This window comes from Spermophilus citellus, assembly GCF_964194105.1.
Source record: "Spermophilus citellus genome assembly, chromosome: 7".
In the NCBI taxonomy this organism is placed as follows: Eukaryota; Metazoa; Chordata; class Mammalia; order Rodentia; family Sciuridae; genus Spermophilus; species Spermophilus citellus.
In genome coordinates this window covers 109,163,686-109,190,051 of record NC_138188.1, presented here as the reverse complement: position 1 = coordinate 109,190,051, position 26,366 = coordinate 109,163,686, and the positions used below count along the sequence as shown (strand labels likewise).

The window sequence follows — 26,366 nt, the reverse complement described above, 5'->3', positions numbered from 1 at the left end:
TAAGGCTTCTCCCAGAAGGGTTAAAAATAGGGAGATGGGTTTATTAGTTTAGTTATTTGCTCAAAATTCCAAAGCCCTCTACTTCCTGGAGCTCTGAGCAAAATAGCAAAGATGTGCATGTTCATGGGGGCTGGGATTCTGTCACAGCTGCTCATCTGTAGGGGTTTTTCACGTGTCTCTAGACAGAAAGAGCATGGAATGGGAGGCAGCGATGGAGACTGAGCTGGGAAAGGAGAGGAGACCTGGGAGGCCAGAAGTGTTCCTCCTGGTGGGGGAGGGGAAGCCTCCTGCAGGGGGAGAGAGCTGAGGTGCCCCAGTTGCAGTGGATGGTCAGCAGGAGAGCAAAGCTGAGGCCATCAGACACTCTCCTCTCCTGGTCCTTTTCACCAGTCTTGGTGGGCCCATGATAGAGCTGGGCATTCTAGGACATGTCTGTACAACTACTTCCAAATTTCTCTGTTTTAGTGAGTAGAATTATATCACCCCCAAAGATATGTGTAAGTTCTAATCTCTGGTATCTATGAATATGATCTTATTTGAAAATAGAGTCTTTACAGATATAATTAAATTGAGATCATAATGGCCTACAGTGGGCCCTGAATCCATGCCTGGGTCCTTAAGAGAAGGCCTCATGAAGATGCACACCCAGAGGGAATTTGGCCACGTGATGATGAGGCAAAGATTACACAGCCAAGAACACTAAAGATTTTTGATCACCCCAAGAATACAGGAGGAAACAAGAAAGAGCCTTCAGAGAGAACGTCACCCTGTTGGCTCATAGATTTCAGAATTCTGGCCTCCAGAACTGTGAGAGGACAAATTTCTTTTGTAGCTGCCAAGTTTGTAGTACCTTATTATGGCAGCCCTGGGAAACTAACACGATAGTGGTTTTCAAAATTGCAAATCCCTAGGTCCCTGCCCTTCAGTCCCTTCATGCCCAGAAAACAGCTTCATCTTCTGCTTTACAAAAAATGGTGAAGTTTTTGGATAGAAATCCAGACCCTTCGCTGTGTGCTGCTCTCCTCTTTCCATTCTCCCACATGGGCCATGGATTCTATTACTCCTGTCCCTCAGAGAGTTTACCATGTCACCATCTTCTCATTCTCTTAGACCCCTGGCTTTCTCCCTCCCAGGTAGACCCTTTCCATGTCCACATTCTCCACTAAAACCAAGAAGAGCTCCCCAACTCCCCCCACCCCAGTTATTGTCTTAAGGCTTTCTGACCCTTCAAATCCTCAAAAAGTTCTCCTGCCAGCTCTCTTTCTTCCCATCTTGCTCTTCCTCACACTCCCCATGTGGCTTCTCCAATCACTCTACAAAGAGAAACTTCTCTGTTAAGGCCACTGGTCACTAATGTTGCCAATTCAATGGATATTTTCAGTCTTCACCTCACTTGACCTTCTGCAGTGTTACACACTGTTGACCGCACCCTCCTTCCCTTTGCTGTGGTGATGCAATCTCCCCCTGACTCTCCAGAGCTCCTTTCCAGTCTCCTTTCTGGCATGGCCTCCTCCCTCTCAGCCATGTCATGTCAGATGCTCCAGGACTCATTTTCAGCCCCTTTGCTGACTATAGTACTCTTTCTCCGCAGGTGATCTCATCCTCTTGGATCTAGATGTCAACTTGGACCTCTCCTCTCAGCTCCAAGTCTGCAGACTCAAATGCATACTTGACTTTGCCACTTGGATGTCTCAAGGTCACCCCAGACACAAGTCCAAAATCAAGTCAATGATTTTGATCTTAAGGACCTCATTCTCACCTATTGCTCCCTCTCCTTGTGAATGGTACCAACATCCATCCAATCATGCAAGCCAGAAAAGCAGGAAATCTTGGCCCTTCTCTCTCCATCTTCCATATCCATTGACATATCTTGTGGCTTTTACCTCTTGCAATCTCTCAAATCTATAGGCTCCACTAAACTCACTGCTATCCCCCTTATCCAAGAATCATCATTCCATCCTTGGACTCTTAAGAGTTCAAGCTTCAGTTTTTGCTTCTTTCTGAATCACGCCTCTTATCACAGTGACAACAGTGATTTCCAGTTACATATCATATCACTCCTCACCTCTTTCTCTTTACTCCCCACCACCTGCTACCCCATATCCTTCACTTGAAACCTTTCAGTGACTTTCTTAATCTCTTAAGCTGGGCTGCATGGGTCTGCCTGGTCAGGTTGCCAGCAAAGTCTCAGTGCCACCTTTTCCCTGCTCTTCTTCACCCTCTATCTTCTATCCACATTGGCTTTCTTCCGGTCCTTTACCCTTATCCCAATTCCTCCTGCTTCCAAGCCTTTGTACACACTCTCCCCACCCTCTTTGGCCTAGCTAATGGCCTACACAGCTTTCAGACAGTGGCTTAATCTCATGTTTGCCCTTCCATAAGGGATGAGTTTACATTGATGCTCTTTTGATGACTTCTGCCTCCTCCAAAACTTTAAGCTTTATGAGATCAGAGATTATCCCCAAAACCAGCACAGTACCAGGTACAGAGTAGTCACATAGGAAATACTGTTGACTCACTAAATAAAAGAAAAATGGTACTGTGAAAATAGAGGAAAGGGACTAAGGGGATTGAAGAGGGGGAGTGAAGGAGAAACACTGGGGAATGATACTGGCCAAATTATATTGTGTGCATGTATGAATATGTAACAACAGATCCCACCATTATATGCAACAATAATGCACCAATTTAAAAAATGTGGACAAAAAGAAAAAAGGTACTGTGTTTGGTTCTGGGAATATAAAGACAAATAAGGCACAGAACTTCACAGAAAGCAGCTCATAGATTGGGAGTGGGAGAGGACAAGAAATTGAGAAACTGAATGAACAGACCCAGTGTATAACAGGGTGATGAGCACATTGCTGAGGAGCTGGCCAGACTCCATGGAGGAGACAGTGATGCCCAAGCCCAGATCGCCTACTCCAGGAGAAACTAGGTCCAGGTGTCTGTTGACTGATGTGCCAGGTCTCTGGGACCCCTCATCACCAGAGTCCTAAGTGTCCCTGAGATATTCTGACATGCAGTGACTACTATGGCAGTGCTACCCCACACTGCCACACATCCTGCAGAGGCATCATCTTGAGGAACTGGGCACACTTTGGGGCCTGTTCAGAATGTGGCATTAAAAAAGGCTCTGGCTGCGGTAAGAGCAGCAGGCAGAGCACTTTAGTCAGAAAAGCTCCTGGTGCCTTCTGGGCAGTGAGCTCATCATATCCTCAGACCAACCCTGGGAAGGTGGTGAAGGGTAATGATTTTTCTCCCCACTGGAAAGTTGGGGACACTGAGGTCAATAGAGGTCACTTGACTTGGCCAAGGATTGAGAACAGCTTAGGAAGAGAACTTGGAGAAAACCCAAAGTCCTCTCCATTGGGTCCACCCAATCAGATGAATGGGCAGAGGAGGGCTCCTCAAGCTGTGGGTGTGCTGCAGCAGGAACCTGCTCTGCTTATTGACTTTAGAGCAGGAGGACATTCTGTTGCCTCTTCAAACCATAGAATATTAAAGTAGATAGGCCCTGAGAGATTATCTGATTTAATACCCTTGTTGTACAAAAAAAGGAAACCAAGGCCAGAGAAATTAATCTCCCTTGTTCTTCCTTCCCTCCTATCCCCTACTGGCATCAGGGGGTAGGATAGAGATCACTAGCTCTCTGTCCAAATTCTTTCTCCCTTTCTTTGCCTATATAACTGGGCTACATTTCCCAGCCTCCTTTGCAGTTTGGCTAACCATATGACCATGTTTCTCCACTGAAATGTTAAGTGGAAATGAAGCATACAACTCCTAGGCCTGGCCCATCAAAGCCTCCCCTGTTACATCTTCATGTTCTTTTCATTTCTAGCTGATTGGAATGCCAATTCCCACAGCAACTTTGGAAGCTGAACATTAGAAAGTGGCAGAATCACCATATTATACATTCCTAGAAGACTGTGTGGTAAGGATCTGCCTCACTGACCTGAGCATCGGTGTCTAAGGCTAATTGAACCAGAATAAAGCATCATGGTGTTAAGCTGCTATATTTGGGGAGCTATTTGTTACTGCAGCCTGGTCCAAATCTAATCTTATTAACTAAAACAAGTACAAATGGGAAAATCCCTGAAAAAGGTCTAATTCCACACAGTCTTGGGTGGCAGAGACACTGGGTTTCTGCTGATTTCATTGTCATCCACTTTGGAGTAATCTCACTTTTACCTCTGGAAAGGTTAGGAATGCTGGCTCCTAACTCCTTTGCCTTGGAGTTTGGTCTGAGCTGTTCCCTACCTGTTCCATCTTAGAGTAATAGGCTCCCAAGGCTAGAATAGACATGAAAAGTCATCTGATTTTTATCCTAGCTCCAGAGAGAACCTCTTTTAAACCATCTGAGATGATCAGGAACATTGTCTGGATTTTCACTTCCCTAGAATGGAAACATAACAAATGTCCCTAGATGCCTGCTTCATACCTTCTTACTCCTATGCCAGAAGAGCTTTAAAAAATACTTTTTTAGTGGTAATTGGACATAATACCTTTATTTTATTTATTTATTTTTATGTGGTGCTGAGGATTGAACCCAGGACCTCACAGGGTGAGCCCTCTACCGCTGAGCCACAACCCCAGCCCCCAGAAGAGCTTTAATGAATTGTAAAATATCATCTAGGACACTCTGTGATGAAGAAACCGAGGTCCAGAACACAAACAGTGGTTAAGTTGGAGAAAGAAGCAAGGGTTCTTAAACCAAGTCAACCCTGTCCCAGGTTCTATACTGCCTCCAACTCTCTTGCTGATTTCTTTTGTTCTGTCCTAGGAAGAGATGAAAAGTGCTGAACCTATCTACACTGTTCATCAGTCATCCCAGGTTCTTCCTCTCTCCCTACTAATCCACTGGTTAAGCACTACCCAGCTGGCAATTACCCTGAACTTGGTCATTTGACTTAGAAGTTAGAAAGAAGATTAGACAGACATAAACCTATGCCGAAAGAGGAGGGGCAGGTGGTGGGTGCATGTTTGTACTTGGGCCATGGTAGGAAAGACAGGATCTCAAGTGGGATCCCTGAATCCACACAAGAAGCCTGGAAGGGCCATTAAACCCTTAAACCTCTGCCTAGGAGGGTGACTAGTGCTACATGAAGTGTTCTCTGAAAAAGGAAGGGAGTGGCAGTGATCATAACCTCCAAACACAGTGTCTTGGCCTGTTAGGATCTGTCTGATTGGGTCTAGGCACCTGTGCAGTCCTGCCTGTTAATATGGGAACAGTGTCCAGAGAAGTTGAGCTGAGGCCAAGAAAGCAAACCATGATACATATTGGGGGGGTAATTGTAACTTGGAGAGACCCAGGAACTCTACATGAGACTTAGAAAGTTGGGTTTGTTATGTGGTTCTTCAGAAATAAAACAATAAAACCAAATATTTACTCGTTACTTTCTCATTTAAGGTGAACTTGTTTATACACAGCATCTTTAATGCTTTCTGCCAAGTGACTCATTTGTACTGAGTCACCAGAAAGTGGGCCTAGGTGAATCTGCAGCCACCCTGCACACCACAATTTGCTCATTCCCCTGGAGGTTGATCATAGAAATCTGGCGATAGAGAAGCAAAAAGGAACAGGGAAATGGGGAGAAGTATGACAGTCCCTACTCAGGTTTTCATGAGCATCTGGTAGACAGACAGGAGATCCCAAGATACCCAACAAAATAACCAAAGAGCAGTGAGATATTGTCTGAATTGCAAATTCTGATAAGAATTAATGATATACAGTTATTTGCAAATAAATCACTTAATCTTTGGGTCTCACTTCAAAATCTTAGTGAGTTATTTCCCCTTCTTTGTGAGCCCCTCCTTCTTCCTTATAAATGAAAAGTCTTGCAGCCCTAAAATTTAGACATTTTGTTTATTTACTGGGAGGAGAAAGGTTATGGATATGGATGTACATGAAACTTTATTTACCAAGAGAATTTGTTCACACTAAATCTTTGAACCTACCTCCTGAAGTTTTCATTTAAAATTCACTGATGCACAACATTTTGTTTAATTTGCAATCCGCAATTCTTTCACTGATGATGAGTTTGCCCTAGCTGAGCCTGAATTCACAGTTTTCTTTTCCCTGCAGCCTGTTTGGGTGTCCTGGTGGTGACATCTCTGCAGAATTCTGGTGTGAGCCAAAGGCAGATGGAACGGAATCCAGGTTTGTGATGGCACAGGGGAATATTAGGATTCCCGCCTGGGTCAGAGTGCCAGGTGTTAGGCTTGGCAAAAGCAAGTTTAGCATCAGTGCTGGGGACCTGAAGGGGCAGTGGTGGTGATGGGGGTAGGGGTACTTCAAAATTAGTAAGAGCAGTGACAGGGCTGAATGGGACGCAGGGGCCAAGCTCTACTTCTCTTTCCTATAGAAGCACTCGGTATATTAACTAGTTAGTGCCAATCATATTACCAGGACCTGCTTTTCGCAGATTTATTGTGCGTTTAAGGACTTGGCAAAGTGGTTCCTGATTCAGAAGGCTCGGTTTTTCTAATTTTTCTCCAAAATGCAAAGCGATGCTCTAGAGCGTGTGTGTGTGTGATCAAAGTTGCACAGGGGCTCTGTTGACCTCATCACGCTGTCCCAGCCCGGGTGGTTCTCGGGGGCCGGCCCCCGCCCCCTTCCTGCCCTCCCTCCGCTCCCGGGCCCGCTGCGCGGGGCCGGTGATGTCAACCGAGGAGGAGCCGCCCGCCCCGCGACCCGCCCGGGCTAATTAGCATGTAGCGGCGCCGCGGGCCGCCTCCGCCGCGCCCGCCCGGCCCCCGGCCGCCCTCCCGTGGCTCCCACAACTTTTGAGGCGGGGAGCGCGCTCACAGCCTCACTCGGCTCACTTCCCCAGCCCGGAGCAGCAGCGGCCGTCCGCTTCCCTCGCACCCGCGCCGCCCCGCGCCCTCCCCGCGCGCCGGGCATGTGAGCGCGGGCGGGCGTCGCCACCATGGCCTCGCCGCGCGCCTCGCGGTGGCCGCCACCGCTCTTGCTGCTGTTGCTGCCGCTCCTGCTGCTGCTGCTGCCGCCGCCGGCGGCCCCCAGGACACGGGGCCAGCCTCCCTCTCCTGCCCGCCCAGCGCTCCTGTCCAGCGTGGGGCCGGCGCGGCTCCCTGACCGCGGCCCGGAGCGCGAGTTGCAGCCGCCGCCGCCTCCGCCGCCGCCCCAGAAGCGCCGCGAGCCCGCGCCCCTCGGCCCCAGCCACATTGCCCCCGCGCCGGGCGCCGCGACACGGCGGAGACGCTCCGGCTGGGCCCCCGGAGTCGGGAGAGCGGGTGAGTGAGAGCTGGGGAACCAGCGCCGAGCCGCCTTGGTTTGGGGGGCGCCCCGGGGCCGCATCCCTAACCCTAGGCCCCTCCGCGCCGCTCGACCCTGGCCCGGGGCTCCGCTTGCCCGGCGCGTGTGGGACTCATGAGACTCGGCTGGGAGGGAAGAAAGCTTCCCCGGTGGCTGGACTGGGAGGTGTGACCATTCTCTCCCCAGCTTGGAAGAAAACTTCTCTCTCCCATGGGTACCCCAAATGCTTCTCACCCACCGTTAAAAAACAAAAACAAACAAACAAACAAAAAAAACAAAAAACCGAACAACAAAAACAACAACAAAACCCCCAAATTGCCTCTCCCACCGCGCGGGTGATTAACTTCAGGCCGTTTTCCCTCAATTCTGTTCTTTTTCTCAGTAGATGCAGAACTGGTCTCTGCAGGTACAGATCCTGACTTTCCAGCATAAACAATGGATTTTTAAAGGGTTCTGACACTAAGGCTTTTGTAAAGGGCAAAGAATGTAGTTTGAAACCAAGTGATCTATTGACTGAACTCTGAAAGAGAGGAACTTGGTGAAGGGTCCACAAACTTGAACCCCTGTAAGGCAAACGCTGACTTTTTCCCTCTCCTTTTCTTTCTCAAGGAGCTAGTGCTCTATACACAGCCGCTGCCTGTTCTAGTCAGAGAGAGGGAACAGATTTCTTCTGGTTGCTCTTGTGTCTATCTTCTTTTTCTGATTTGGAAGAAAAATACCCAGGACTGGGTGGAATTCTAACCATAATGCCATTATGACCTTTAGGATGGCCTCTTTTCTGGTCTTAGTATCTCTGTCTTTGAAATGGAAGAAATGACCCAGGTTTCTCCTAACCTCCTGGTGATGATGTGACAAAATGAAAGTAAAAATAATGGAAAGTGCTTTGAACAAAAGTCAGCAACGTGGTGGTGGTAGCCTTTGCCTTCCTGTGAGTGAGGAAGGTCGTACAAGCAGGGACAGGCTAGATTGTTGCTATACTGGACCATTCATTTGGAGTTTAGGTGAAGGCTGAGAAGATTTCATCTGCCTGAATTTCAGTTCAGTTACTTTTCTCATATCTCACAACTTTCTAGTAAGTGAAATAGCTTGCTTCATCCAAGGGATGTTTGATAGAGTTAAATATGAAAAATATTTTTTTGCCCCCCCATAAAACCTCAACTCCATATTTGACAGTTCTCTCATTGCAAACTGCCTTGTCTTTGTGAATTTGTCACTGGCCTGAGATTGGTAGACCTTCAGAAGACCTTCAGGAGACCCATCCTGGAGCGACTCTGACTTCAGATTACTAATAACTTTGTTTTGTTAGGTTTGGAGGGGGGAATCAAGAACATGAAAGAGAAAAATTTCTAGTTTTGTCGTAGTAGAAAAGTAACTGAGGAACACTGTATGGTATTTTGAGAGGTTTTCTAGATAGACAGTGGAGTGTAAGGAGTTGAGGACATTTCAGAGGGGATACTCAGGAATGGAAGCAGGTGTCTCTGGCTGTATATAGGCCTTCTTAGCTGAGAGGCCAATCTCATTAGGGAATAGCTGGGAGGGATGCTGACTTGTGGGGCCCTGGCTAGAGGAGGTTGGCACAGGAGTCTCCTTTCTTCTAAGATTGAGAATCTCCACAGGTCATAGTGAGGTGGGTGTTACTGAGGGAGGGACTGTGGAGGCAACTGGGTTAGGGGGGAAATAAAGTAAGAATCAGGGCCCCAAGTGATCTGAACTTTCCTTATGGCTGTGGCTCTGTGACTTTCCTTGTTTGAATAATTTGGGGAGGTTTGAACTATTTCACGGAGGCTTCAGGTATGAAAGAGTTCCAGAAAGCAATTCAGGAGGAGTAGGAATAGCCTAAATCTTCTTACCTAAGGTTTCCTGGTGTCCCCACAAAATCACCCAAGGAGTGCTTGCCCTTCTGCTGGTTTAAGGCCTGATTTTGTGTGGGATGTTAGAAGGTGCAATTAAAAGAGATGATTTTGATTACCTGTTGAAAATTGCTAGAAGCCACCAATATGGGTGAAGATCTAGGAATGTCCTATGCTTATTTTCTGGTAGTGGCTCAAACATTGTCACTTAGGGAGAACGAAGAAACAACAAAGAAAACCAGCATTAGGTAAATTCAGTGAGTCCACGTTTTCTAATAACCTCTGAGGAGTTGTCTGGCTTGTTTTGCTTGGCCACCATGCATCATTAGGTTCTGCCACTTATTCCACAAGGCAGCAAAGTCTCAAGGCTGAAAGAGCTTCCAGAGGTCCTGTAGCATTCACTGTGTCCTGTGCTGATATCTGCCTGCCCTCTCCTGCACCTTTGGTAGAGGGTCACCCAGGCTCTATCTCCATGTTTCTGTATTTGGGGAGGTGAGTACTCCTGCTGGTAATTAGTCTTGAGTCTTACAAATAATGTGGTTGTTAGGAAAACTGTCTGTAGCCCCTTCACACTGGGGAGGTGCTGGTGGTCAGTGCCTGGCTCTTATAGCCTTGAAGCTCTGGCTTCTAAATACACCCTTGTCAGCAGAAGGGACCAGGTCTTTCTTTCCTTCCTTTCTAGCCCTTCTCCTCCTCCTGGCAGAGTTCAAGGTTTCTCTGTTGAGTAACTATATTCCATATATGGTTGGGTTTCCTGTATTGGACTGTAAGTCCCTGGAGAGCCTCCCCCTGTTTGTGTAGCCATTGTTAAGCTTTTGCACCCACCTGTCACCCTGCTGGTTGTTCAGTTGCCATTTACTGCTGGTATTTCAGCCAGTGGTGAGAGGAGGAGGCTGAGACCTAGAGGTTTCCTTTTTCTGCATGGTTTCCTGCTACTCAGGGCTTCAGAGCGAGAGTTCTAAGCTGGGTACTAGGTTCATATGCCCTGGTTTTTAGATCCATAGGCCATGTTTTATAATTGTGAGATCTGCAGATGGGTGGGGGCGGAAAGGCTGAAGTCATAATGAAAATCTATGCAGAAGCAACGTACTTTCCCACCCAAATGGGAAAGGATGCTGAGTAGCTGAGCAGCCAGCCCAAGGAATAATAATCTTAGAAAAATGCGGTTCCCTAGAGTAAAGGAAGTATTCTGAGCCCAGCCCCTTATGAGCTGTTAAATAGCTGTCGCCTGAATTGCTCTAACTTTGTGGGCCAACTTCGTCATTGAGCTTGGCTGCCTGGAGAACCATTACAAGGTGCAGTCAAGTCCTGGGTTGGGCAAGAGGCAGCCCTTCAGGAAGGGAAGGGAGAGTGGCTTTCCTCCAGGAATGCAGCCCTCTCCTGGCTGGGGTGGGGGAGGTGACCCTGGGAAGCCTGCTTGCCTGCTTGCTTTGATGGAAGGTGGCCTAAATAGAAGGGAGGTTGTGGGGAAAGGGCTATCCATGGGGCATGTGTACTTAAAAGCCACATCCTTTTAACCTTGCAAGTACCTGTTTATTGCTTCCTCAGCATGTGTGCATATGCAGAGCTGATATTTTCTGCCCAGGAGCTGACTGGTGTGGCCAGAGAGAGACAGGATGGTGCTCAATGCCAGCTGGGTAGTTACTGCCTTCTAGTCCTGAAGAGCCAGGGCAGGAGCCTCTGCCCTCCTGGTGATCCCTCTGCTTTCCAGTGGCCCTGCCCAGCTGGCAGAGAGAGTGTCCTGGAGCTAACTTGTCCTTGTCCAGAGATGCTCAGAAAGAAAGCAAAGAACAGATGGCAGATGCTGTTTGTTAGCTACTTTCTGACTTCAGCAGCTTCCCTGTCCCCAGTGTCCTTTCTGTGTGAACAGAGGTTGCAGCTATAATAAATGTCTCTTTCTTTGCAGAATCCTAGGGGGACAACAGGGAAGGAGACTAATTTGATCCCTCTTTCAAATCCTTAGCCTTTGAGCACCTATGTGTAGTTAGATGCTTTTCCATTTCTTATCCCATTTCACCTTTAAAACAATTCTGCGAGGGCGGTTATTTCCCTTTTATAGTCATAGAAAATGAAGCCTGGCAACCTTAGGTCACACAGAAAATGGAGGAGGCAGTATTGAAACTGATTTTGGCCAAACCCATTGGCTCTTTCCACAATATGTGAAATCTCAGTTTTTCTCATCTCTAATATGGGATGACAGTTTTAGATCTAAGATTTTTCCAGCTCATCAGTCTTCTTCCTCCTTTCCTTGGTCCTTGCTCTTGCCATTTGTTAGAGATTAGAGATTAGGGACCATGATTGGGAAGGGACGTCAGTGGTAATGGGGACAATCTGTAGAGGAGAAATTAAAAAAAAAATTGTCTTTAATTGTCAAGAAAAGACTTAAAATCTTTTTTTTTAATGTACTGAAGATTGAACCAGGGATGCTTTACTACTGAGAAATATCCCAGCCCTTTTAATTTTGAAGCAAAGTCTCACTAAGTTGCCCAGGTGGGCCTTGAACTTTTGATCCTCTTGCCTCAGCCTCCCAAGTTGCTGGGATTATAGATGTCCACCACTGTGTCAACACCTCAAGTCTTTATATTTTATAAAAGTGTATTTTACATAGAGATTATGATTTATACCCTACTTCTCTGCTAATCCATAGATTATTGGTGTCAGAAGTCACTCCATTAATTATCAACCAAACTAAGTTGAATTGTTGACTTTCTTGGTGGGTACTCTCCTGTGAAGCTGGAGCAGTGGCTGATATGTTGAGCCTGTTGCTAGTCATTATGAATGCCATTTACAGGGGGGAGAGGTTAAATGGTGCCCTGGTTAAAGGCCATTTTAATGTCTATGCTCTTGTCTGCCCACTCGCTATTTCCTCCAGCATAGGCAGAAACAAAGATGTTTCTATCTTCTCTTTCCCTCTTTCTTTTATTGGAATGTGGCAGATGTCTCCATCTGTGTCCTGTTTGACTGATTTGTAAATCAGGAAATATTTACTGAGAACTTACTATGTGTGAGGAGCTGTGCCAGATAATAAGGAGGCACATCTAACTTGCCCCCAGGGAAACTTTTTTTGAAGCAAGAACATCAAAGTTGTAAAAAGTGAAGTAATGATGCATTAATGATTTGTAACTGAAGAAATACCACAAGAAGATCATACAGACCACAGGAATGATGTGGCTAGAGAGAGCTGCAGCAGCAGGTAGAGGTGGAGACTGCAGGGGACTGGAGAGTCCGGGGAGACCTCATGGAGAAAGAAGGAGTTGATTTAGCTTTGGAAAGTTGAAAAATGTAGATATACAGAGAGGTGAAGGAGGTTACTGGCATCAGCAGAATCCCAAATGTTGAAAACGTTGAGACTTTTTAACTGGAGGTGATAAATAACCAAGAAAGCTCAAGGAAAGGACTTGGGTTGCTGAACTGGGCTCCAGAGACCCCTGAAAAGGGGACTAGGGCCAATTATAGAAGGTTTTAGAGGCCTGCTTAAGGTGTTTGTTTCATCACACCCACAGTGAGGAACCCCTAATGGCCTTGGAGGGGGGAGCACTGTAGTTGCCTGTTCATTGTTCATTTGTGCTTGGTGCTGGGGACTCATAGATGAACCACAGACAGGTCTGCCCTTGCACCAGCCCAATATCTATTGCACAGCAGGTGGAATGCTGGTGGGCAGTGTGTGGAAAGAAAAGACTGAAAACATGGCATGGACTGGAATTGGGGGTGGGGGGTTGGGGTGGGGTGGAAATTGAAAGGGGGAGATGTGAGTGCCATTCAAAGAGTAAGACAGGCAGACCTAGGGTGGAAGGCCACAGTGGTGGGGGAGAAACTGCCTTGCCATTAAGGAGCCTACTTGTTTTAGACTTTCCCTCACTGTCAAGACTGTTGCAGGTTTCAGTGGAAGAATTCTGTGAACGCTTGAGAATATAGAACTGAACTTGGGAGAAGCCAGGGCCAGATTCAGCCTGGAGGGCATTTGGTGAAGCCACTGGGCAGAGGAACCTGGCCCTGGCTAGGTGAAGAACACCCCGCGTAGACCAAGGGCAGTGGGAAAGAGGAGGACGCAGCCCAGGTGCTGGCTCTGCATGGAGTTGCAGTGACAGCCAGGTCAAAAATGAGTTCACGTGTTTTGGCTTAAATTTGGCCACACCTCCAGGTGCTGTCTGTCCAAGTTAGAGGGAACAGGGAGATCTGGGAGGATGAGGCCTGAGAACAGCCATTGGATTTGATCCTGAGCTGTTTAGTGAGGACTGTCATGAGGGTAGAAAGCAACCTGCCAGGAGTATGGTAAGCAGATGTGGTCCTCCCTGTGGTAAATTTTGACAGTAAAGTGAAAAAGGAAATCAGAATCAGAATCCTTGATTCTCACTCCCTAAACCTATTGTTGGTGCTCAACTCTTCTCTTGTCAGGAATGGTCAACACCGTCCACCTGCTAACTTATACCAGACACCTAGAAGTCACCCCTCCCACACTACACCATTCCTCACCTTTCCTACATTCTTGCTTTGTTTTAGGGGAGGGGGCAATTCTGGTTGATTCGGTTACTAAAATACATTGTGAATCTGTCCTCTTCATCTTTACAGCTCTTTTTCTGTTCTCCCTCACCCACTCTTGCTCTCTCTCTAATCAATGCTCACAGAAGCCAGAGTGATCTTCTTAAAATGTAATTCAGGTCACCTCATTCTCCAGCTTAAAACCCTCCAAGAGCTTTGCATTGTACTTGGAATAAAATCCACCCCCACCCCCACCCCCGGCTTGTTGGAATTCAAGGTCCCGTAGTGTCTGTCCCTATACCTCTCTGGCTCTTCTTGTTCATCTCCCTACTTGCTACCCACATTTGTGTGCATTTCAAACTCACTCTGTTTTGGAGATTTGGCACAAAGTGTCCCCCTGCCTACAGCAGAAAGAGCCTGAGGCAGAGGGAACAGTAAGAGTAGATGCTCTAAGGCAGGAACTGATCTTGCCTTGTCATGGGATTAGGAGGAAGGCAGGTCACAGTGGCTGGGTCACAAAGGGCCATGAGAAGTGTGGTAAGGAGGTCAGATTTTCTTGTAAATGCTCCGGAGGCTCTGGTAGTAAGATCCCTTAAGGAGCTAGAAGACCATCTGCTAAGTCTACAGAGGCTGTTAAAAATGGACATACTCCTTTTGCTTTGTATTTTAGCTCTGGGGTAGTGGAGCTACATGGTACTAGGCTGTCTTTCCCGTTATAAAGACGTTTTTGAAGAAAACTTACAGTTCAGATGACATGGTAGGCACACAAGAGTCTGTGTACCCAACTCCTGGAATTGTTGGGGGGGACATGAGAGAAGGGCTAATCTTGCTGGAGACCCTGAGTAACAGAAGCCTGTATCTCTCTGTGTGAGGATCTCAACTGCTGGAGGTCAAGAGGTAGACATGATAAGTTGACAAGTTTCTCCTCATTGTCTGATAAATTGGAAGGTGAAGACCAAAGAGGAAGATGGATGAAGAAGTAGCCAAGAGAAAGCTCTTCAGGTGGCCATGCCAGTTCCATCCTTAGGACTAAAGCAGTCAGACTGCAGGAGAGACTACAAAATAATAAGCCTTTGAAAATCAATCAGACTTGGACCTCTGGTTGATGGGTATTTTCCCTCGGATCAGAACTGTTGGGGGTTATTGATAGCATTTCAAAAGTGTTTGAAGGAGTCAAGAGCTTGGAAGGATCACTTGTCTTCATTTCCTGCATCATTCATCAGATTGGACTTTGAGTTTTTATATGCATCCCAAATAAATTTATCATTATTTAGGAAATACAAGAGAATATTCTGTAGGCTAATGAAAGCAAATTTTAGAAAGTGGTTTGAGCAATAACAGCATTATTGGAGTAACAGCATTATTGGTCATAATGGGACCTCTTTGATGAGAATCACACTCACTTGAGTAGGTGAATTCTTGTGGTTTGTTAGGAATTATTTATAGTATAGTCATGCCTGGTGTAATGGAGTGCTGCTATCAGTAGCCACCGACAGAGTTAGGAAAGAGAGATGCCAATGGAATCTTAAGAGCCCTGATGTGGGTCAGAGGTCTTTGGTCTTAACCCCTTTGAAGCTATGTAGCATGGGAAGCTATCTAATGTCACTAGGCCTTAATTTCCTTATGCTAAAAATGGGATAATAATGTCTGTCCTGCTTCTTTTGAGGAGAAGCCCTTATAGGCATTGCAAAGGATTTTAGTCAGAATACAGCAAACAGACTATGACCTTGGGCAAGTCCTTTCATCTCCATATCTGCTTCTGTATCTGGAAAATTGAGATAATAGAACCAGTCCTGTTGGCTTCACAGTGTTGTAAGGACGAAATGAGTTAATCCACGTGGACATGCTTTGTAAACATGTCCATGCTGTGTTAATCATTAATGCTCCCTGGGAACCCATCAGGCCTTATGATTACTCGAAGTGAAGAGGGGCTTCGGAGAGAAGGTGGACATGAAGGACGAGTAGAAAGCTGGAGAAGACGTGGAGAAAAGGAGGACATTTCTAGAAAATCTCAGAGGACTTTTCCGTCCTCCTTCTCTTTGCCCTCTCACCTGTCTCACCTCCTTCTCTTTGCCAGGACTGACTCCTTTCCATCTCTTCTCTCCCTCCGAGTGAGATATTGTCTACAGTTCTACCCTTAGCCTTCTACTTCACCTCGGTTCAGTGGACATTTTGGGGGGCATTCTAATGAGCCATGGTCTCTTTTACAAGACACTTAGGAATGTGATCACATAAGCCAGAATTGTGAAACAAGATGAAATGACTCCAGAGGAAAAGCGTTTTCTCCAGGGAAGGCTTCTTGGAGGTGCTGGTGCCTGAGCAGGTCATGAGCAATCAATCAGATTTTACCAGAAGGCCAAGGGGCAGGGAACAGGACATTCTAGGCTGGAAGGATGGCAGGACAAAGGTGTGGAAGGAAGATGCAGGGCAGCTTCACCTGTTTTTTCTGAGTGGGTGATTTCCAGAATTTCTATCTTCCCTTCAGCAATCCATCTGTGCGCCTCAGCCACCTGCCAGGCACACGTGTTTATGGTGTGTCGCTTTAAACTGTCAGATTACAGTTATGGATGCAAACTCACTCCCTTTACTCCGCAAACCTGCCTTCCCTTTGCTTGTTCGTGGGCCCGTTCATTTCCAATCCACTGCTCAAATCTCAATCCTCTTTGTCTCTTGCCTTTTCTTACATGTACAGTAGTCGCCGTTGACTGTTCCCTTCCTTCCTTTCTCCTGTCCTAACTCCCATTTCTCCAAAACCCACCAGAACACTGAACCCCATTAGATAGTGGGCTACGCAGGGTCTCAAGATGCAACACCTCCATCTGTGCCATGAAATCCCTGTTTGGATTCCAGTATCCTTCACAAGGCGCCTTTGTAGCCCACCTGGAGAAATGGCACTGTCCTTTCTGGCTTTCACTTTTAGCACAGGTGACTATTTCTCTGATGCTCTCTGCCTTGGCTTTTTTCTTTCACTCTTTTTTTTTTCTATTTCTATATTTTCTTAAAATTGGATTTTTTTTGGAGTGGGTCCAGTTTTAATATGACCTGTTTGACCTTGGGCAAATTACTTAACCTCACCTGTTTCTTTATCAGAAAAGCAGGGATAATGAGACGACCTCATAGGGTTGTCATGGGATTGAACTGAGACATCCCCCTGAAATGCTCAGGGCCTGGCATGGAGTAAATGCTGTATAGATTATTTTTTATATATCTATATCTAAAATACTATTACTATTATTTATTATATTACTGTTGTTATCCTGCTTTGGCATATCTTTTTTTTTTCTGCTTTCTGCTTTGTTTCTCTTTTCAGCTCGCTTCCATTCTTCTCCCTTTATTTTCCCTTTTTCTTAACTGGCTATGGTGTACAACTGATTTGTCCACATGTTGGTTATATTTGAATAGGAGTGTTAGGTTTCCTGATCTTAATTTTAAAAGCATATTAGCAAACTTTTCATTTCTCTCTTTAACTAGATTGTACTCATTCACTCCCTGTGGCTGGATCCCTGGAAGTCCCCATGGTGGGCCCCACCCAAGGGAGAGCCAGTGCCCAAGCTTCCCTCCCTTCTGCAGTCCAGGCTTCTGAGTCCTTTGTGTTGAGACATCTTTCCGCTGTGTCCATTTTTCACAAAGTCGTAAAATGTTCCAGACAATAACTTTTCTGTGATTTCCTTTGAGTCCTGAGCCACTTCACAGAGGTCTGAAGAATAAATTAACTGCAGAACGTATAAAAGTCAGCCGCCAGCGCTATGTAAATGTTTAAAGCCCTGGACTGGGCTCAGGCGGTTCCATCGCACACACGCCCCAAACAGGCTGATTCTTCCTGCCCCTCCTCAGCGCACTTCTCTCCCCCTCTTCCTCCTCGGAACCAGGATGTTTTTCCTTGCCTTTTTATTGTTTCGCTAACCTGGCAGGTCTCCTTTGGTGGAGCCCCGCCACTGGCTTCCTCTCTGGGTGTGATTGAGCTTTACAGTGAGACGCAGGCTGGGAGGCCTGCACCCTGGGGCCTGCCTAGCCAGGCGGGGCAGGGGCTGTGGCTTCAGCTTCTTTCTTGAAGCAGCCCCTTTGTTGAGGAACCTCCTCCAGCCACTCTGTTAGGTGTTTATTTTTCAAAGGACCAGAGGGAAAGAAAGGAGGCAGTAAGATAGATGCCCCTAGAAATAAGGTGACCACCCCATTGCCAAAAGATTTTGTATTCTCTTGTTTAACTGAATGGAAATCTCCTGGCCTTCAACCCTGTGTCTTTTCTCAAGGCCTTTAAAACAAACAAAAAAACCCTATGGAATTATTTTTAAAGCAAAAATCTTGAGGTCACATGAGAGACCTTCATCTCTCCCTCCTGCCCGTGTAGGCTGCAGCCCTTCCTAGTGCAGCCCTCCCGAATGCCCCCCTCCTAAAGCCACATCAGGCTGGTTCTGTTTCTGGAAGGTTGAGCCCAGGCTCAGGGCTCCAGGCTAGCCTGTCCTGGGTCTCATTCAGCTCAGTCCTGCAGATCTGTTTCTCCCCAGGAGGAGAGGATGCTCTGCTGAACAAAAGTGACTTCCTCACAGGAGGGGAGGGTGGGGTGCCTTGTAAACCTTGCACTACTCATCTCTAGAGACTGTTGCAGGGGAAGCTATTTAAAAATTTGATCATTGGACCTCAAGTCCAAACACTTTGCAATGTGTATGATTTTTCTTAGGGCTGCTCCTTTTAGGGTAAGAACAAGGAAGGAAACGAAACTCCCCAAGAGCCTTGGACAGTCCAGATTGAGGGCTCAGTCTTTTGTTCTCACAAACTCATTTGGCTCCTAAAAGTCTTCCACCCCAAATCATTACATCCACAGCACCATTTCAAAACACAGCTTAGAGTAGGCTGCCACCTTTCTGGAGAGATTACAGTCACCTTCCCCAGAAACGCCTGAGATTCCTGACTGCCTCAGAATATCTCACCCCTGGCCATCCAGCCTGAAATTCCCTCATTTGGAGAGATCCTGGGGGAAGGCTGTGAGGACCCTATTGGGGAAGGACCCCCACTGTCTGGACCAGAGGCCCGGCAGCCCAGAAGGGAGGATGGGTTTCTTATACCTTGCAAACTCTGCCTCTCTGGGCCACTTCTCATACCCCAGAGGCATTCTAAGTATTTATGGTTTATCTCCCTTGAAAGCAAAAGCTCTTTGAGGCAGGTTCATATCTTATTTGTCCTTGAAACCCTCACAGTGTCTTGCCTGTGATTGGTGCTCAGTATATTTTTATTGTGGCAAAATATACAAATGGAAAATTTACCATTTTAACTATTCCTAAGTGTATAAAATTCCATGGCTCTGAGTACAGTAACAGTATTGTTAAAATCATCACCAGGGCTGGGGCTGTAGCTCAGTGGTAGAGTGCCTGCCTTGCATGTTTGAGGCACTGGGTTCGATCCTTAGCACTGTATTAAAAAAAAAAATCACCAATTATTCATTCCCAGAAATTCTTCATTATCCCAATAGAAACTATTTTTTTATAATATTTATTCTTTTGTTGTAGTTGGACACAATATCTTTATTTTATTCATTTATTTTTATGTGGTGCTGAGGATCGAACCCAGGGCCTCGAAAAGTACTAGGTGAGCGCTCTACCACTGAGCCACAACCCTAGCCCCTAGAAACTGTTTAAATAGTAAATCCCCATACCTCCCTGCTCTCACCCCTGGTAATCTCTGTTCTACTTTATCTCCCTATGAACTTCCTATTATAGGAACTTTATATAAGTGGAATCATACAATATTTGTCCTTTTGTGTCTAGCTTATTTAACTTAGGTTTTCAGGGTTTCCTCATGTTGCTGTATTAGAATTTCATTTATTTTCATTTCATATACCATTGTATGTATATACCACATTTTGTTGATCCATTCGTCTACTGATGGATACTTGGGTTGCTTTCTTCTTTTGGCTATTAAGAATAATATTGTTGATAACATGAGTGTACAAGTATCTATTTGGGTCTCTGCTTTCAGTTATTTTGGATATATGCTCAGAAGTGAAATTGCTGGATCAAATGGTAACTAAGTTTCTGAGGGACTGTTGTACTGTTTTCCATGGGTACTGTACCATTTTACATTTCCACCAGCAATGTATAAGGATTTCAATATCTCCACATCCCCACCAACCCTTCCTATTTTCCTTTTTGTTAGTAGCCATTCTAATGGGTGTGAAAGCAAATATTTTTTAAATTCATAAATGTCACTCACGGTGTTGCAGATTTGAAACTATTACTCCTCTTCTTTGCCTTAGTCCTGTCATCTGAGGGTCAGAATAGTTGGATGCTATGGTCCTGAGGTGGTGGTCACCTTTGAGGGGCATAGAGGCATTAAAGACAGCCCAGTCAACTTTGACCAGAATGAATGGTGCAAAGCAGCATGGGTGCTAGCTAGTGAAGCTTGACTCATGCTGTGAATTAGTTTAGTAAGAACTGGCTGTGCTTCTCTCTACTTGGCCCTCACTGGTTTTCATCTGAGTGTGGTTAAGTGAGGAAACTGGAATTAAAGAGCTTGGCTCCAGTCTGCTCTGTCACCTATTTTCTGGGTTAACCTGGGTAGGTGACTTAAATGCTAAAGCCTCAGTCTTTTCTTCCATAAAAGAGGACAAGAATTACCCTCAAGACTGCCACTTAGACTGTCAGGATCTAAAAGGATATTTAGGCCTCCTAAATTATCCTGTAAAAAGTGCTTTGCAGATTGGAAAATGTGTGGGATTATTAATTGGATCTCTGAGAATAGAAGCATAATTTCACTCTCTGGGAAGTCTCTGTGAACAACGTTCCATTTCTCTTCAGTCTGCACCACATGTCATATTCAAAGGAACCAAATAGAGGGGGCTAAAATTCTCTCTCCACCTTTTAAAGACTTTTCCCCCTCCCTGGGTGGGCAACTGAATTTCAGAAAAATCTTAAAAAATTACAGAGAAACTCATTTTCATAGGTTTGACCGTCTGTTGCTGGAATACACAACAGTGTAGGAACAGGGCACCAACCCCACAGTTCTAAGAGGGGTTTTCCAAGTTCAGGATCCCAGGACATCTCCAAGGGGAGGCAGGAATGGGGAATTCCATGACTAGGGATGAGTACTGTACTGTCCCAGAACCTCTCCTCATGAACCTTCACCCAAGCACTGTGACCTTCACCTTTCATTGACCTAGCGACACACTGGAAAGGCCTAGGAACTTTCCCTGGCTTCTCCACGGCCTTTCTGTAGGTGTGTTGTCCATGGAGTCCACTGCTGCCCTTCAGCATTCATTGGCTTCCTCTTTGCTGGCCTCTACTTTTTTAAATATATATTTATTTTTTAGTTGTAGGTGGACACAATATCTTTATTTCATTTTTATGGGGGGCTGAGGATCGACCCTAGTGCCTCACGTGTGCTAGGCGAGCACTCTACCACTGACCCACAACCCCAGCCCTGGCCTCTACTTTTAACTTCATCCTGTTCTCTCCTTGTTATTTGTATCCCTGTCACTGGCTCTGCCTCTTCCTCCAGATTCAAATTTTCCCTTCAGTCAGCCCTTGATCCTCGACTTTCCTGTCATATGCCGTCTCTTGCTCTTTATCTTTAACTGTCTACGGGACATTTTCACTTTGAAGTTGTAACATCACCCCAACCTTCACAGTTTGGTTGACAAAGACTTTTCTTGTTTCCATCAAACTTGTTCTCCATTCTGGCTCTGCTCTCCCTTTATTATCATTCTTTTCAGTATGTATAAAAATCACCTCTGAAAAGCTCATTTAGAAATCCTCTTGCTCAGTCTTCCAGCTAATAATGTGCAGCTGTTGCCAAACCAAGTCTGCCTGATTCCAAAGCCCATGTGATAGGCACCATTTCATTCCTCTGAGAGAGAAGCAAGGTTAGTGTAGTTGTGTTGAAGGCTGAAGTTTGCAGGCCAGTGGGACTTTCTTTGCTTTGGCTCTACTGGCCGGTGCCTTGAAGCCTCATGAATAAGCTGGAGTGGGTCGGGGCAAGACTGAAGTTCAGATCGTGTCTCTGCTGCTCATGAGTGTGTGACCTGGAATGTGACCTGGAACAGTCAATCTTTCTGGCCCTCAGTTTCCCCATGTGCTGTATAAGGATAATAATATCCACTTGACAGGGCTGTCATAAGCATTAAATGAGATAATGCATATGGAAACATTTGGTAAGCACTGAATAGATATTAGTGAAATCTGAATTCAAATGGAGGGACATGAAAATAAAGGGCTTGTTCTTCAACTCTGTGCCTCAGAAACACAAGCGTGTAGCTGGCAGCACTTGACATCTGTCCCTCTGCAGCGCTTGATGGTGAGGGGTGGGGGCAGGGTAGGCCCTCTGGGAGGAAATTGCCTCTTCAGATGACAGGGCACACTCCCTGTACACTCCCCCTGCACTGCTCAGAAACAATGCAAGCTGAAAATCCCCCAATCACTGGGGGGTGGCGGCGGAGTTGACTGTAGCAGCTGCTAATTAGGAAATCCTATTCCCGGCTATGCTAGCATCCCTGATGATGCTGGTTCACAAACAGATGTTTGGGAACATTAAGACACTACAGAAGTGGAAGTTGTCAACTTGAGGGGAAAAAAGCCAGGCAAAGCAACGAAACTTGTTAATTTAACCTCCATTCATGGTACAAGGGAAAGTTATGGCCTTGGTGCAGAAGGAAAGATGGTATTTCCAGCATCCCAGCTCCAGTGTGCAGTTGGTTGCTGTGGCTCAATTGCGGTGGTCTGTGACTTGAATTATCAGCTCTGACCACCTGGGGAGCTGGCCTGGGTGAGGTGAGCAGTGCCATCCTCCTTTGAGTCTCCAGGATGCTACCTGCATCAAAGGATTCTCCAAGAGTGTCTCATAGGACACAGCCTCTTCCTGTTACCCTGTAGCTGGCCCAGACTCTGCAGCTTGAGGCATCCCTCCTTTCTTGTGTCTCTAGGGCCGTCTCTCTTTTCCACCCAGGGCAAGAGCAGTCTTCCTGATCCCTTTCCATGCCTAGGATAGGTCCCTGTAGAGTCCTCTCCAGTTTACTCCAAATTACTGTCCTACTCAGGGTTTACCCAGATGCTGAATAGGAGCCATGCCACAGCAAAACTCATCCACAGTAGAACCAAAATGACTCAGGGCTTGGAAAGGATTAGTCCTTAGACTTTACTAAATATTTTAGCATTTACCCATCATTCCTCCTGAGATACATGGAACAGTGTAAAAGTGCTTGGATGCTCAAAGGAGCAGGAACTCAAGTGGCAATGGGGGTGGGCTGGGGTGCTGCCTGCCCCAGCCTGCACGATGTGTTAATCCCCTTTCTCAGGTAGAATTTATAGGCAATAAAAGAAATAGAGGAGCATCCAGGGGGCTATGGTTTACTATTCCCTTGGAACCCACAGCTGGTGACACCAGGGGCTTATTATGTTGGAGGTAGTTTTGGCCTTACCCTGTGCTCCCAAATTCACCCAGTTTTTCTTAAGATGTGAGCAGCCACTCGGCCAGCCTCAGTCCTTTAATCAAAGTAGACTCCCAACTTTCAAGAGGGACTGTGGGCAGTATTGGGGGTTTCAGCTCTGGTATCATCTCTGACCAGCTGCCTGGAGAAAGATGGGGATACAGAGCCATGACTGATTAGCAGCTCCAGCCACAGTCATCCTGCAACTATGTGTTGAAGGCTGATAACCCAAAATCGATTCAGTAGCTATAACGTATGTAGTGCTCACTGTATCAGGGATTGTTGTAAGCTCTTACACAAATATACTCTATTATCTTCATAACAGGCTAGTGAAATAGGTAATGTTATTATCCACCTCTTTCAAATAAGAGGCCAAGGCACAAACAATTCTGTTTCTCACCTAAGGTCATAGGACATGTAAGTGGTGGAGCTAGAAATAGAACCCAGGTGGTCTTTCATCACAGTCTGTGCATTATCCACTGACTCTTCAACCGAATTTCTGTATCCAGAACCCAAAGCTGAAAGCAGGTTGATTTCCTTCACATGGAAAACACTGATTCACAAGGTATGGGTAAAAAGAAGCAACGTTTAAATTTTGCCTCTTTTGTTCCTGAGGAAAGAAAGGCGTAGATCCCACCAAACTTAACAGTTTTTCACCAATCCAGGCAGCTGTGGTACCCACTAAGAAAAGGGTAGAGGTAGAATCATGAGCTAGCAGGTCTCTGAGGTTAGTGGACCCCAGCAGTGGTGCCACTGACAAAGGGTGTATCTTGTCTCTAACTGCTTAGAGATAGGGAGATGGTCATTGGCCAGCTCTCTTTGATAAGGCCACCAGTAATGGCCACAGCTGGTACTGGCAGTAGTCAGGCATCAAAGGGCCAAGAGGCCCAGGCACAAGTAAACTCATCAGTCTTTCTGCTGTACAGTTAAAAACCACTCACATGTTTATACTTCAGAATGTCACTGGAGTCCCAACCTACACACAACATTATTTTCATGTTTCACGAGCCATCTTTAAGGTATATAAACTTCATCATACTTAGGGGGAAGTCTGGAAACCAGCGAAAGCCCATTTCAAAGTGACTTCTCTAGGTCTCCAGACTTGGAGTCATTTTACCAAGATACAGCCATTTTTTACCCCCTTTGGTGGTGGTGGTGCTGGGAATTGAACACAAGGCTTCATGCAGGCCCTCTATCAGTGAGCCAAATCCCTAGCACTTCCCTCTTTTTAAAAATTTAAATTGAGACAAGGTCTCACTATGTTGCCCAGACTGGCTTCAAACCTGCAACTCTCCTGCCTCAGCCTTCCAAGTTGCTGGGATTATAAGTGTGAGCCACCATGCCCAGCTCAGGAAACACAATTTAAATTAGATAGATATTTAATAAAATGAGATCAAATGGTATGTACTGTTTTGTAATTTATGCAGACACTTAACAATTTGGGGTAAACATAATACATAACTAAAATTGTATCAATGGCATTTTGGTCAGTCCTTTACAATTTTTTGTCTCATACTTAAGTTAACTGACTCACTATTGCAGAAATTTAGGTTGCTTTCAATTTTCATTATTATAAAAAAGACTGATAAACTTTCTTGTACCTAACACTTTTTGAACTTCCTTAACTATTTCCTTAGAATTTATTTCCAGAAATGGAAACCTGGATCAAAATATATGCCTATTTTTAAGATTTTTGAAATAGATTGCAAAATTTATCATCAGAAAGACTGTCAATTTCATTATTATTAACATTGTATGAAACTGTTCATTTTCTGAACCTGCAATGACGTTAGATACTATTTTTAACTTTTTATCAATTTGATAGGCAGAAATAAATAAAACTTCAAAAGGATCTTGTCTCATTTGGGGTTGTACTTCCTTGCTTTTAAACACTACTTTCATGTCTTTCTTTATTTCCCTTTGTGAATTGTACCTTCATGTTCTTTGTCTATGAGATGTACACTTTAGGGATTTCAAAGTTAACCTTTCAGCTGGCACTACAGACATTTATGCTGTTCAACTTTAAAATTTTTTAGTTTTTATTTTTATCAAACTTACATATAGTTTAAAGATCAAACAGATTTTATAAGGCTATTATAAAAGCCCTGATCACTCCACCATCATAATTTTCTGCTCTCCATAATCAACCAATTTCAGCCTTTTTAATTGCTTCTTTTAGTAGTTTTCTCCATATCACTAAGTAACATGCTTATTTATTGATTTTTTTGTATTGTTTTGGGCAATATTAATTGATTTCTTTCAATGGATGTTTCATGTCATTCCAGGCTCTATCAGTTTAGAAGAGCTTCTATCCTTTAGGATCAGTTTGAGTAATTTAAATGCATTTTCACACAGCTCAAAATTATCCTTCTACAGCACAGACCTCCTACAGACTCTTGTTATCCAGGATTTGTTTCATTTTGTTTTATTAATTCCACTAATGAGAAATTATAATTTTTCATGAATTCCATGTTTTCTTTGTTCATTATGTCTTCTTGTATCTGATATCTGTCATCTACAATTGTTTTTCTTCTATTTGAAATCAGTCCTCTATAATTTCCTTTAGTGAGTGTAGTTGATAAACTCAGTTTTGACTGGACATTTTCTTACTTGATAATTTCAAGATATTTTTGGAAAGGTAGTTTCTCTGAGTATATAATTCTAGTTTCTTTTCTTTCTTAGCACATTGAAAATATTTATCTACTATCTTTTGGTTTTCCATTATTGCAGTTGAAAAATCATCTGTAAGCCTAATTGCTATCTTCTATAGATAATCTTCCATATTTTTCTTTTGGTTGCTGGCTGTGTTGTGTGTGTGTGATTTCAGGATTTATGCTTTCAGCTACTGTCTTTTTGAATATTTCCACTTCGGCTTTCCTTCTCTTCTCCTAGACCTCAAGGTAGACCCATGTTGGACTTTCTCACTCTTCCTTCCTCGTCTATTAACCTTTTGTTCATATTTTCTTTTTATCTCATTCTTGGCATTATCTACCTTCTAATTCTTTCTTCAGCTATATCTAATCTATTGTTGAGTTTAATTTCAATTATATTATTCATTTCTAGAATTTTAATTAAGGCTTATTTCAAATATCCTTGGCATTATTTATGGCATCTTTTTCTTTATTCTGAATTAGAAGTCTTTGCTTGCCTACTTTGCTGACTTCTGCTCATGGATGCCTTATTTTCTTGTATATTTTATGATTTTTGATGCAATCTCTTATTCACTGGATTTTATTGGTAGTGGGCTGGGGCTGTAGCTCAGCAGCAGAGTGCATGCCTGGCACATGTGAGGCCCTGGGTTCGATTCTCAGCTCCACATAAAAGTAAATAAATAAAATGAAGGTATTAT

At 44.9% G+C, this 26,366-nt stretch overlaps 1 protein-coding gene across 1 annotated transcript in view; it reads left to right on the top strand.

Annotated features, from left to right (window-relative positions):
* The first annotated feature begins 6,711 nt into the window (after positions 1-6,711).
* Positions 6,712-26,366, top strand: part of HEG1 (heart development protein with EGF like domains 1) — a 75,082-nt gene continuing 55,427 nt past the window's right edge. Inside the window, exon 1 of the mRNA XM_081302656.1 lies at positions 6,712-7,251. Within this exon, the coding sequence (XP_081158782.1) occupies positions 6,927-7,251 (325 nt within the window). The 5' untranslated portion in view covers positions 6,712-6,926. The remainder of the gene's footprint in view (positions 7,252-26,366) is intronic.